Source organism: Periplaneta americana, chromosome 9, assembly GCF_040183065.1.
Source record: "Periplaneta americana isolate PAMFEO1 chromosome 9, P.americana_PAMFEO1_priV1, whole genome shotgun sequence".
NCBI lineage: Eukaryota > Metazoa > Arthropoda > Insecta > Blattodea > Blattidae > Periplaneta > Periplaneta americana.
Genome location: NC_091125.1, coordinates 64,856,122 through 64,870,527, shown reverse-complemented (window position 1 = coordinate 64,870,527; position 14,406 = coordinate 64,856,122). Strand labels below are relative to the sequence as shown.

At 35.5% G+C, this 14,406-nt stretch overlaps 1 protein-coding gene across 1 annotated transcript in view; it reads left to right on the top strand.

The window, feature by feature from the left end:
* Window positions 1–14,406, top strand: part of LOC138705592 (facilitated trehalose transporter Tret1-like) — a 31,511-nt gene that overhangs the window by 12,060 nt on the left and 5,045 nt on the right. The window contains exon 2 of the mRNA XM_069834194.1: window positions 9,819–9,976. Coding sequence (XP_069690295.1) covers window positions 9,819–9,976 — 158 coding nt within the window. The remainder of the gene's footprint in view (window positions 1–9,818; window positions 9,977–14,406) is intronic.

The window sequence follows — 14,406 nt, the reverse complement described above, 5'->3', positions numbered from 1 at the left end:
GGCTTTCGCGTCCGGATTTCACTATAGCTACTGTAGCTCTAAAATTCATCACGATGCTGGGTGTGTATCGGGCCAATACACTGCCGAATTCCAGATTAAAATTTTCCTCCATGAAGACTCGAACCACACTCATTTCGTGACTCTATTCGAAAAACATGTAGAGGTTTAGACTATGCCTCCACAGCGCAGGACTGTCTATGTTGATAGTAACGATAAATATGAGGACAATGGCGTTTCCAGCAGATATTTACCTGTACTTAAGACGGATTTTAACATTAAACTTCTATACTCGAGAGTCAATTATATTGGAAAACATGTTACGAAAAATTCAATAACTGACGTCACTTGCTCAACGACGGAATGAGTACGTCACACTATTCTGACGCTATTTGCTTAGTAACAGATAAGACTCTTTCACTGATATGGTGTTTGCTAGAGGGGTAGACTTATTTTCTTGCATGAATGATATTTATCTCATCATAGGCCCATGCTAACGACTCTCCAACAAAACAATTCAAATGGAACACAGTAATTCTATTGTAAATACTTGCATATACATTATATATATTCAATGAAGACTAAAAGAAAATAATCATTAATCATATAACACATAAATTGTATTAAACTTATTTCATTCCCAATAATATCCACAATTTTTATAAATAACAACCAATTTCTTATCAGGCTTCCAACTGAACATGTATACATTGGAAATATTTAAATTCACGAGAAAACAATGTGTGATATAATAAAGATGTTAAAATATGACCCCGATCATTATAAACTTTATAGTGAGCTTTTACAATGACCTCTAACAACAAAAGGAAGAGAACAACATTCTGACATAAGTGGCAGTGAATAAAGAAGAAGAAAACACTAAAGACCTAGTAAGAAAATCATGTAAATCCAAAATATAACTGTAATGTATGCAATTTAATATAAAATAGTACTCAATTATAATTAGCGATAAGAAAGCTGTCTAACGGAAGCTCAGGAAAGTAATAATTTGCAAAAAGTGACATGTGAATCATTTATTTTTTATTTCCTAATCCAAGAACACACAGATTTCAGATTTTGTAAAATCAAAATATGTAGACTTTCACAGGTAACTTAATTTTATATATATGTACAAAACATGAATTTGCAGGAATTACAAAATTTTTATTGTCTCCTGTAATATTTTTTTGTCACATATCACCTTTTTGCATCTTCTGATTCAATTTCAATTAAACTTCTCGGTATCTTACGTTAAACTGATTTTCCTTTTGAAGGACAGAGAAGTTATTCACTTTAATTATCGGATGTAGAAAATTCCTTATCAGATTCATTGTGGTGAAAGGATTTTCTATTTTAAGGGAAGAAGTTGAACTAGCTTTTAGGGAAATGAAGAACGGGATAGCAACAGGAGTGAATAAAATTCCCATTAAATTAGTGAAATGTGTGGGTGAAGACAAGAAGGAAATTAGGTGTATATTATTATGGAACAAAATATATGAGAGAGGCGACTGGCCTGAAGATTTTACGGACACTGTATTGCTTCCAATACCGAAGAAAAATAATGCCAAGAAATGTAACGAGTTCAGGACTATTAGCCTGATATCACACTCGGCGAAGATTCTTCTGCAAATACTGGATCGACGTTTACATTCTATAATCGGCAAAAGATATCTAGGGAAGAATAAAGAATTGTATGTAGTATTTGTGGAAATAGAAAAGCTGTTTGACAGAGAGGATTGGAATAAACTGATGAGGACCATAAAGAAAATTGGCTTACATTGGAAAGAGAAGAGGCCTTTCAGTAACCTTTATACGAAACAACGTGTTAAAGTCAGGATAGGAGAAGAAATGTCAGAAGGAAGTGAAATTGGGAGAGGACTACATCAAGGATGCCCTTTATCACCTACCCTGTTCAACATCTACTTGGAGGATTTAATGAAGAACTGTTTTCAGAACATGGGAGGAGTGATAGTAGGAGGAAGAATAATAAAGTATGTAAGATTTGCTGATGATATGGCGTTGTTAGCAGAAGAGGAGATGATACTAAGGAAAGACAACGAGATAAGAATCGAAGATGTAATCGGATCAACTAATCTCAATTGTAGCCAAACAAAACAACATATGAAAGAGAAAAATGTGTGCATGGATGTTAACGCACAGATTTAGATGATTCAAGGAGAAAAAGGGAGAAATGTAAGGCTCAGATTGCCAGCACTGATAATGAATTTCTTCCGTTTAAATATCTAAAGAAACAGGGAAAAGTGTGGATATACGCCGAGAAAATGTCATGGGACTCCAGAAAGCAGAACTCCTAAAACTAAGAATGTTAGATAGTAGAAATAATATGAGTTACAAATAGCCTAATTTTCAGAAATGAGGAGTTCATTTATAATAATCTGTAACAACTTCATGTTGTTCATCAGTTATAGTCTGTATGTATTATTGTATTAGTCAATAGGAATAATAAAATTCAATAACAGTCAAAATGTATCAATTTATTATTGCCCAGGTCACACCGGTAACCATCTATCACAGCCGTAACCATAACTTTCCAAATTAATATTTCATTCCACAACTTATATAAAGATATTATTGTCCCATATTATTGATTGTTGGTGCCTTAAGTACACACAAAAATATTATTCTGCCTGAAAACTAAATAGATTCACAGGAATCTGACAGGGAGTGTGAGGAGTCAAATTTCCATATCCTTTTCATGTCACACCCGTAACCATTACATATTAATTTTATTCTGACGTTTATAACAAATGAATTTCAAATATTTTCTCACGGGTCCAAAGTGAAACTTTAATTGTCCTAATCCCCATTTTGGAAAATTTGGAAATACATGCAGCCACAGATTTTCATCCACGTTTATTGCTGCAGATGTCACACCCGTAACCATGGATTGATCCTTAATTAAAAATATATTCTGGCTTGTACTCAAAATATTTATTAATTTAAAATAATTATTATAAGATATTCTCTTTTTTCTCTTATTTAAACCGGACGTGCATGTTCTACCACTAATTACATATTTATTTCTTTCCAATAAAAATGTAATAATCATGATGACTTATTTAATTTCGTAAAAATAACACAACCAAATCGTACGAGAGATAGATCCATGTCTGAAATCGAACACGAGTTCCAATAGAATTTTAGCCAAAAATATTACTATTTGAATCATGGAGAAAATTTGTATGCTGTATGAAACACACTTATTTATATATAATTTATAAACATTCATCGGATCCTTCATCTGTATGTCATACAAATTATATCGATCTTCAGTTCATCAGTTATGATTTCCACCATCGCCAGCGACAGCTGTAAAATCCTAATAATGATGATGATGGTAATAAAATAATTATTTGTGGTTTCCTTTAGAGGTTTCTAATGCTTTCCTTTGGCAATGTTCTTACATAAAATTACATGCAACACTAACTGCAACACGTGTAATTGTCAAACTAGCGGTAGTTTCGTAGTGAAAAGAACTTTGTTTTCCTATTGAATATCTCCGAATCCTTCTGCCTCAATATGAAAACACATTCAGTAATACCTAAAAATTGTCCTAGCAGTTGTCTTTTATTCCGCCATTCATTGCCGACTGATAAGGCAGTAAGTAGCATTTACATAGTCTATTTCAGCGTCAATTGTTCTATGCACTATCTAAAGCTACTGTAAAGTAACTTTCATGAGCATGAACAGGATCTGACATTCAACCATAAAGATAAATTTTGTTGCTACGTAAAATTTTATCATTTCTTTGTTTTATCTTGTAGATTAAATATAATTGCCTTTTTTAATTCTGGTATAATACTGTGACTGCTTTAACTATTGCCACTATTTATGTTACTGCTACTATCGCTACTGTCACTATTTGTACTGATACTAATACTACCAATATTACCGCTACTACTACTACTACTGTTACTATTGCTAATAGTACGGCACTATTAGACCTCCTTCTCCTGTTATTATTATTATTATTATTATTATTATTATTATTATTATTACTCCTTCTATTACTATGGTCATTGCTACTGTTCCTATAGCTACTAGTAATGCTACTGTTCCTATAGCTACTTCTACTGCTAATATTAGGGGAGTTAGGCCTAAAATGACATACTTGGGTAAAATGACATACTATGTGTTTTGTGAAAACACTGTAAGCTGAGTTTGAATTTACAGCTCTATAGTGCACAGAAGCTGGAAACAGTGGTTACATCCAAGTTTTAGCAAGCAAAGGCGCTTTTTGGTGAAGCAGGTGCAGCTAAAGGAAAAAAGTGCAAGACGATATAATATTGTTGAGGTATGTTATGCATTTTTTGTCCTTTTAAGCTTCAGATATTAGTGAAATAATGTTCATGACCGAAAACATGAATATTTCCCCTCTATAAAAAGCATTACAATATCCAAATTTATAAAGAGGTTAGGTCGTATTAACACTACTTCTTATTCTTCTTCATTCCGGGTAAAATGACATAGTATGTCATTTTACCCAAGTGGGATTTCTTTAAAATATATAAAACCCTAAAGTTTCTAAAATAAATATATTTTCAATATTTATAGTATGTCATTTTACCCAAGTGGGATTTCTTTAAAATATATAAAACCCTAAAGTTTCTAAAATAAATATATTTTCAATATTTATAGTCTATGCACTGAATTTTATTACTCTGATTTATCTTCTTATGAATGAGCTAGGCTTGCGAGTCTGAAGTTTACTTGCACCTACTTCACCAAAAAGCGCTTCTGTGAAAACACTGTCAGATGAGTTTGGATTTACAGCTCTATAGTGCACAGAAGTTGGCAACAGTGATTACATGTCATGTTAGCCTTCCCTCGTCACTGCACCCACCGACTCCAGCCACTTGATATCTCTTTCTTCGGGCCTTTGAAAACATGTGATCAGGCCGTTACAAAGTGGCTGAAGAACCATCCTGGATGGGTGATTACACAGTTTCAAATTGCGGACTTATTTTCTGAAGTCTATGGAAAAGCTGCAACCATCACCAATGCATTGGGTGGATTGTCTTCAACAGGAATTTGTCCACTCAATTCGGGCATATTTCCTGATCACTTATTTAGTCCTACAGCGCCCACAGACAGACCTCTAACGAATGCAGTCCCTACAGACGGGCCAAAGGGTGCAATACAGAAGAGCAGTTCAACAACAAAAAAACGCAAAAGAACATATGATAGAGCCATCACCAACAACTGATCCAGCAGCGGAAACGTCACAAACGAGGCCTTCACCTCATGTGACACAGGAAGAGATCTCCCCGATTCCCTCTGGCACTAGATTTGTGGCGAGAAGGAAGAGAACACATGAAGGGTCCCAAATCGAACAGCTCTTTTATTAACCAATTAAAATTAAAGCAAGTTGAAAGAAGAGCTGGAGAAGAAAGGCGTTCAGCAAACAGAGGAAAAACACAGCTTCAGTTTGATCTAAGCAACGGGGACCAAGATGAAGAGAGTGACTTCGATGGTGATGTTGAGAACGATGCACCTTGTCTCTACTGCAATGAATTTTACAGCCAATATGAACCAGAAGACACATAGCTACAGTGCAAGAAACGTTTCTCATGGGCACACAATGAATGTGCAAGTGTATCTAAGAGAACAAATTTTTTAACTATGTAAAAATTAACTTAAGTGTGTCATTTTATCCTAGTAACCTGGCTAAAACGACATAGTTTGTCTATTTTCAAACATACCTTTCAGTTAAAAATTGTCAGTATTTTCCACTTTCTGTTGATCTTAATATATGTGTTATGTTGCAGTATCAGTTATATATAATTGACCAAAACAAATTTGGTAAGAATACATATTTTTTCAAGATTTCCTTAAGGTATGTAATTTTAGGCCCAGTTCCCCTATGACTATTGCTTCTGGTACTGTAAATGTTTCATTGTTGCAACCACTAGAGCTACTTATAGTATTGCTTCTGTTGCTATTTCCATTGCTACTAAAATTAATATTTTTTTCTGCTGATATAGAGTATTCCACCTTAAGAAAAAAGGATTGGTCTTATGGGTCTTGTCTAATACGCTGTTGCCGCAAGATGCCTCCGTTAGTAGAACGAATGAGGTATAGTATCTCTATCTCACTCTCTTCCTAATACGTACAGCGTTCAAGCAAGTTTATCGCACAAGATAGGTACGTTGAGTCCGTTGAAGTGATAAAAATACCTATTAATGCCATAATGATGCCTGCAAAAACATACATTATATTTTATATACATTATAACTAGACTTCGGATATTTAGCCCATGAACTTTAAGACACCTCAACTAGGCTCCATAATGATCGAAAGTAGGCATTAAAATATAGTTTTAGGGACCTAAAACGTTACATCAATTACAAATAACAGTAATAATAATAATAATAATAATAATAATAATAATAATAATAATATTAATAATAATTCATTCATTATGTTCTGCCCTAGGACGAGTATTTCACTGCAAACCCAGCATTCTCCAGTCTTCCCTATTTTCTGCCTCCCTCTTTGTCTCCGCATATGATCCATATATCTTAATGTCGTCTATAATCTGATATCTTCTTCTGCCTCGAACTCTTCTCCCGTTCACCATTCCTTCCAGTGCATCCTTCAGTGGGCAGTTTCTTCTCAACCAGTGACCCAGCCAATTCCTTTTCCTCTTTCTGATCAGTTTTAGCATCATTCTTTCTTCATCCACTTTTTCCAGCCTCGTTTCTTACTTTGTCCACTTTACACGTTCCATTCTTCTCCATATCCATATTTCAAATGCTTCTATTCGCTTTTCTTCACTTCGTCATAATGTCCGTGTTTCTGCCCCATACAGTGCTATACTCCATACAAAGCACTTCACTAGTCTCTTCCTTAGTTCTTTCTCCAGTGGTCCTTTTTCTATTAAAAGTTTCCTTTGCCATTGGTATTCTTCTTTTAACTTCTTGACAGCTCCTCATGTTACTGCTTATATTGTATCCCAAGTAGTATTTGAATAATAATAATAATAATAATAATAATAATAATAATAATAATAATAATAATAATAATAATAAAACTGTTGGAGAAAGTTACACAACGCAGAACTGCACGCATTGTTTTTTTCACCTAACATAATTAGGAACATTAAATCCAGACGTTTGAGATGGGCAGGGCATGTAGCACGTATGGGCGAATCCAGAAATGCATATAGAGTGTTAGTTGAGAGACCGGAGGGAAGAAGACCTTTGGGGAGGCAGAGACGTAGATGGGAGGATAATATTAAAATGGATTTGAGGGAGGTGGGATATGATGATAGAGACTGGATTAATCTTGCACAGGATAGGGACCGATGACGGGCTTATGTGAGGGCGTCAATGAACCTGGGGGTTCCTTAAAAGCCATTTGTAAGTATGTAAGTAACAAAACTGTTATTTTATTGGGTTAAGAAGTGCTTATATTACAGACTTAAGGGGTGGTATTCATAGACATTTCGCAGCACGCGCTACGAGCGTATTAAGCTAGCCCCGGCTATCCACTGGTTACTAGTACAGTATTCAAATCATATCCTATCGCTAACACTGGTTTATGAATACGAAAAACGCTGATAATCCACCGAAAGCCCGCGCTAAAAATATCTATGAATACGGCCCAAGATTATTTGCAGCACACGCTTTCAGTTATTAAATGTTACGGAGCGCTTATAATACAAAATTAAGTTTATGTACAGCACATTTTTTCCGTTTTTTTAAATTTTAAGAGGTACTTATATTAAAAATTTAGGATTATGTACAGCACACTTTTTCCGTTATTAACTTCACACTATACTCAAACAAGAACCAAACATACATACCTAATGCCTTTGTTGTTTTGCTGACAGTTAAATTTTGTGTAGTTCTTCAAATAAGTGCAATGTTCGTGTTTTAACAGTGTGAAATCTTAGCCTCAACTGTACCACTCTTACTTGTCTCTTAAGTTTTTCAGCGGATATGTTCGGCAAGAGAGAGAAAGACTATTCCATCAATTTGGCTGTTACCTCGTTATTCGCAAATTAAATATATGATAATTTTAGAGATGTAACACAATTTTAGCATACAAAATCGATCTAGTTCTCAATGAAATTATGTTTTATGAATTAAATAAAACTAATTAATTCCCAGTTCTCAAGAAAAGTACTTACAAATAGCCTTCATATGTTTAATGCTAATTTCTTAAAGTGGAATCCTCTATAGGTGGTTCGTTCCGAAAGTAATGCCTCCTATTTATTTTCATGGGAACTACTGTACAACAGAAACACAGAGTATAATAACACAGTTAAATAGAGCAAGGCTTCAGCTACATACAATTTTTTTCCACATAGTCATCACTCATTATTTTCATATAACAACAATTAAGAAACATGTTAAAGGAATTTTTCTTGCAGCAAATGACCAAAATGATCGTATTTTAAATATTTAAATACAAGTTGAATTAAGTAACATATTAAACGATTTATTCTTCTCTGAAACACGGATGTTCCCTGGACCAAATGTCCTATTTTAATTATGTAATTACTTTATATTTATTTCTAAGAAGTGCAGCGAAGCGCACGGTATGGCTAGTTTGAAATAAAACTAAATGAATTCTAATAAATATGTTTCAAAGTATACTGGTACTTCAATTTACAATTTTCCATACCTATTAATATTTCAAGCTGATATAAAAATTAGGTAACTGTAGACTTATTTTTTACACAAGTTTTTAAATTCGAAATATAAAGGCGTTGTTTAAAAGAGGCATTGCATAAAACACACGAAAAAACGGCTCAACTGCAGTATTTGTCCCACTATGCTGTAACATCTGAAGGAGTGCCGACATATTTCTAGCGCTTTTTGCGCTACTAACCTTAACTCACCTGCCTCCACTGTAACGAAAGTTGTTACTTATGCCCATCTTCCTCTCGATAAAAACCCATTTCAGGCCGAGCAGAGAGTACAAGACGCGCAAAGAGCATAAAAGACTGATGTCTTATTACAAAGATTGTGTTTGTAGTAGGGACGGTTCATCTATGGAATCGCAAACATAGGAACCAATTAAGGCCGAGTTGGAGCCCCGAAAATATATAATTAATCACTAAAGGTATAAAAAATTACAGAAAAAGTTCACTCTCTGTCCTCTCATTCCACTCTTTCTCTTCTCAGTCAACTCCATGTGCTCCGAGTTAAATCGCTTTCCTGTCACTATACTCTCTGTCCTCAGTCCACTCTGTGTCTTCTCAGTCCACTCTGTGTGCTCTCAGTCCAATCTCTGTCTGCCAGAAATTTATGGAGGAAATGGAAGCATGTGTAAACTGAATAGTAAAGTTGAACGAGTTTAATTTATCCCAAGTTTAACTTACTTTGGAGAAAACGGCTCTAAACGATGCAATATAACTGCCGCCATTTGTTATGTTGAGCCTGAGCTATTGCGAAATGTACCTGCTAAAACGGTTTAAGTACATGTTACTGTTACTGCACTATTTTTATCTATGGTGTGGTAGCTCCTTTACTTGTCTGTGTCTTGCGCATGCGCAGTGTCACATTATTGGACTTTGAAAAATTTATTGCGGGACACTAGGTGCAGTTTCTCCGAAAAAAAAAAAACTGTTGTTATCACATGGTAAAAGTACAGAAGGCCGGATAAACACTGAAACAAATAATAAATTTCCTTTCTGAGTTCGAAAGCAGCTGCTAATTCTCGAACAGGACAATTTTTTCCGTTAATTTTTTACTAAGTTTCTAGCTGTCTATCAGTAATATTTTACTTTTGAACCGCGCTATCGCATAAGTTTTATTGTTGCTTCAAAATATCTCTTCCTTTATGTTCAGCTATTAGCGAAGAAACGAGGCCATGCATATTCCTGCTCAAAACGCGTTGTTACCAGTGATGTGAACATCCACAGTCAAGTCCTACGTAAGCGTATTCATGTGCAGTGTTTCTCAGAAGACGAAAAGCACCTTCCTGCAGATTACCACTGCGGTTTTAGGTAAGAAATTATTTAAATACTTTGTCTACGTATTAATAATAAGTCTGCGTCCTCATTAAGCCTAGAGAAATGATTTTATTAACTCCTGGCTCTTCAATTGCTCCCATTTGACCAAAGGGTCTCCGTACAGGAGCAATGTAACAAAATTGCTGACTTTGCCCTTGGTGCATCATGGAACGTGAAACTAAGCAACACCCATATAGACCATTATATTGACGATCACAGGGGGATATAGACGATTTCCTTGCGGGAAGATGCACACTGATGGAATAAAATATGGTAATTCACAAATACCTATTCTTATCATTAGCTTACGAATGCACCAAAATGCATAAAAAGACAAATATCTACATACAGTATATAACAGTGTTGTTTGTACAGTTCTATTTTCAAAATAAAACGCTAATTTATCATATGAAAATATACAATTTAATTTCTTTTCATACGAGGGAATTATTACACATGAACTTTGGAACATATTAAAGTCAAAAAATAAAATACAAAATTCTGAATACATTAAACAAAACAAAATAAATAAAAACATATCCCATTTCTAAGCAAGAATCTTATTTGTACACTTTGATTATTTGCACTTTTGGAAAACAGTTATCTTGTAGCATAACCTTTCGGCTTTATTATTGCTTGGCAACTCCTTCTCATTCATTTTACCAAGTTTTTACACTATTTTGGTTTGATTTTGACCCATTTTTCTCTCACTACATGTTTTAAATCCAATATGGTTGTACACTTCCGCTTTCTCACACTCCGTTTCAAAATTTACAACAAATATTCGACGGGGTTTAAGTCTGGTGATTGAGGAGATGTTTGCAGTTGCTTAGATACGTTCAATATGAGCAAATCCTTATTGATTTGAGCAGTACGTCTATTGTCATTGTCTTGTTGGAACATATACACAAGTGGCATCCCCATTTTTTGTGCAATCCGCCTAACGTTTGACCCTGTTCCAAATTCCTCATCCTTACCAACATATTCTTTATCGAAGTATAATTTTCGAGCTCGATTTGTCTCACTAATGTACGGCCTCTTTCGTGTCTTCTGCCATGGTAACCATTTTTCCACAACACATGTCGGATAGTTTGATTACTGATGTTCGTGTCTGAAGAATCTTCAATCATGACTCGAATTTGTGGAACATTTATTCTTGGATTTTTGACAACTTCATTAACTATGAATCTCACGTCACGTGCATTTAGCAATTTTTGCTTGATTTTTCTTGCCAAATTATTCCAAGTTCCACGATTTCGAAATTTTTCTACAATGTGTTGTACTATACAATGTGTTTTATGCACTACTTTACCTCTTTTCCTACAGAAATAGGCCTTCAGAGCAAGGCGAACAATAACTTTCTTTAAATGGGAGCTGAGAAGCAAACGTTCTGATGGGGGCAGATAAAAAAGTTAAATGTTTTTCTTCCACCATGTTAATAATGTCAAAAGAAGTGCTTATACAAATTTTGGCCACTCGACCGCAATTATGAGGGCCGTAAAAAATAAGTTCACCAGGGGCCTCTAACAAAAAAAAAAAAAACACAATTTCATTGGACAACTTTATTGGAACGGATGCAGCAATTGTGAGCTATTTTTCAACATATTTTCCATCGGAAATGAGACATTTCTCATATCATGGGATCGACAGAGAGAGGTGCAGACGCAGTCAAACGCTGGTTCCGGTCTGAGGCGGCTGACTTCTACGACACAAAAATTGATCCCATGGTATGGCAAATGTCTCAATTCCAGTGGGGGGGTATGTTGACAAATAGTACAAAAATGCTGTATCTGTTTCAAGAAATATTTCCATGCAATTGTGCTTTTTCCTATAAACGGCCCCAGGGAAAATCACTTTCTGGACGGCCTCGTAATTGCGGTCGAGTGACCAAAATTTGTATAAGCACTGCTTTTGACATTATTAACATGGTGGAAGGAAAAAAATTAACTTTTTTATCTGCCCCCATCAGAACGTTTGCTTGTGAGCTCCTTATGACGCTCCATTGTCCACAATTCTCAATGACAGACTAACAGCAAGTGACCTCCACTGAAAGACAACCCTGTACACACTGCGTGCTTGTTTACTATGCATCTAAACGTAACTACACTCTGTCCGTAGAGTAAGTGTACAACCAATAGAGTTACATTAATTTCACAGAATATGTGGTTTTAAAATTTTATGGAACAGGTGTATGTAAATTAATTTTATTCATGCCACTGTGTTCGTCTTTAACTCATGAAATATGATGAATTTAGTTTTATTGATATATTTTGAATTTTAAGGTCCTTTCGAAGATTACTTTAATAATATATGAGGTGTACAAACAACACTATTATACACTGTATACATTTAGGCTTATGATCTAAAAAAAAGTAAACATCCATTACGTTCTGTGAAACCTGTACCTGTACCCAAAGTACAGCAAAATGTCAGTTATACAGACTGTTTCAAAAATAGGGGGCATAATTTCAGGTTTGTATTTCCCACATGTAGACAATCAAAATAGTTCGTTACAACATGTGTCCGGAAATGCTTTATTTCCGAGTTATGGCCTTCACAACATTGAAATTCACCGGAACGTTTTTCTTTCCGCACGTCGTTGCCGTCAAAGGAGACATTAAGAGGGCACTCTGACAGTTCATTCCGAGGAGAAGGTTACATTCAGTGTTGTGTAGGCGTTAGACTGTGCGACATGTATTCAAATCAAGAGCTGGCAGAGATACACTTCATATACGATAAGGCGGACGGCAATGCTGCCCTGGCTCGTCGTTTGTACCAGGAGAGGTACCCACAGCGACAATGTCCAGATCGGAAGACATTTGTACGTCTCCATTACCGTCTGTGCGAGTATGGGAAATTTAACTCTCCTGGATTGGGAAGGGGACGACCAAGATCTACAACTCCAGAAGTACAGGAGGAGATTCTGGAGGCTGTGAACATGACTCCTTCTATCATCACACGAAGGGTAGCGTTGCAAGTCAATGTTCCTCATACGACTGTCTGGAGACTGTTGAAAGAGTATCAATTGTATCCTTATCATTTGCAACGTGTACAGGCCCTGTCACCAGCAGATTACCCTGCACGAGTTAGGTTCTGTCAGTGGTTCTTGCAGCAGTGTGGTCAATGAGACATCGATGTAAGGTCTGTATTCAAGCAGGAGGTGGACATTTTGAACATCATCTGTAATGACAACGACCTGCGGAAAGAAAAACGTTACGGTGAATTTCAATGTTGTGAAGGTCATAACTCGGAAATGAAGCATTTCCGGACACATGTTGTAATGAATTATTTTGATTGTCTACATGTGGGAAATACATACCTGAAATTATGCTCCGTATTTTTTAAACACCCTGTATAGGTTGTTAATACGATCCTAAAATCCTTGTGTGAACAACAGAGCGTCCACATCTGTGGAGTAACGGTCAGCGCGTCTGGCTGAGAAACCAGGTGTCCCGGTCTGGACAAGTTACCTGGTTGAGGTTTTTTCCGGGGTTTTCCCTCAACCCAATACGAGCAAATGCTGGGTAACTTTCGGTGCTGGCCCCGGACTCATTTCACCGGCATTATCACCTTCATTTCATTCAGACGCTAAATAACCTAGATGTTGATACAGCGTCGTAAAATAACCCAATAAAATAAATAAAATAAACAACAGAGCTACGAGTATAGGCCTACCATCACTGATTCTATAGGATGCTTTATATTCTTCCACTTTGCCATTTGTTATCACTTATGCGGTCACTAGTTATAGGTTGAATGTCATCCCCCGCATTAATAACAGATGCAGCAACGCTTACACTATTACCACTAGTAGCCTATTAGTAGGTTCTTCATTACGAATAGGTTTACTTCCAGTTTGTTCTATATTTAAAAAAAAAGGAACAGATTTCTCGTGAAATCATTGTTACATGAAGTGAATATATATATATATATATATTATATATATATATGTCCGGCTTCACAGTGAGAAGGGTCGCCTTCCGGATCCTAGTTGCCATCTTCTTCTGTCCTCCCAATCACCGTCTTGGTAATTCTCTCTGTGACATAGCATTATTAACTCCTTTAATCCATGTATCTCGCGGTATAATATAATATAATATAATATAATATAATATAATATAATATAATATAATATAATATAATCATCATCATCATCTTCTTCAAGGTTTAGGCCTTTCGGCCTGTTCCGCCTCCATTAAAATTGATCTCTCCAACGTTTTACTGGTCTTCCTAATGATCTCCTTCCTGATGCATTATAATTCATGGCTGCTCTCGTTATACTTGTTGCTGGCATTCTGTTTACATGTTCTTTCCAATTATGTTGATATTCTTTAATAAGTTGAATTATACTATCTATTTTTAGTTCTTTTCTAATATCTTCATTTCTTTTTTTGTCCAATAGTGTATAACCCGCAACATATCTA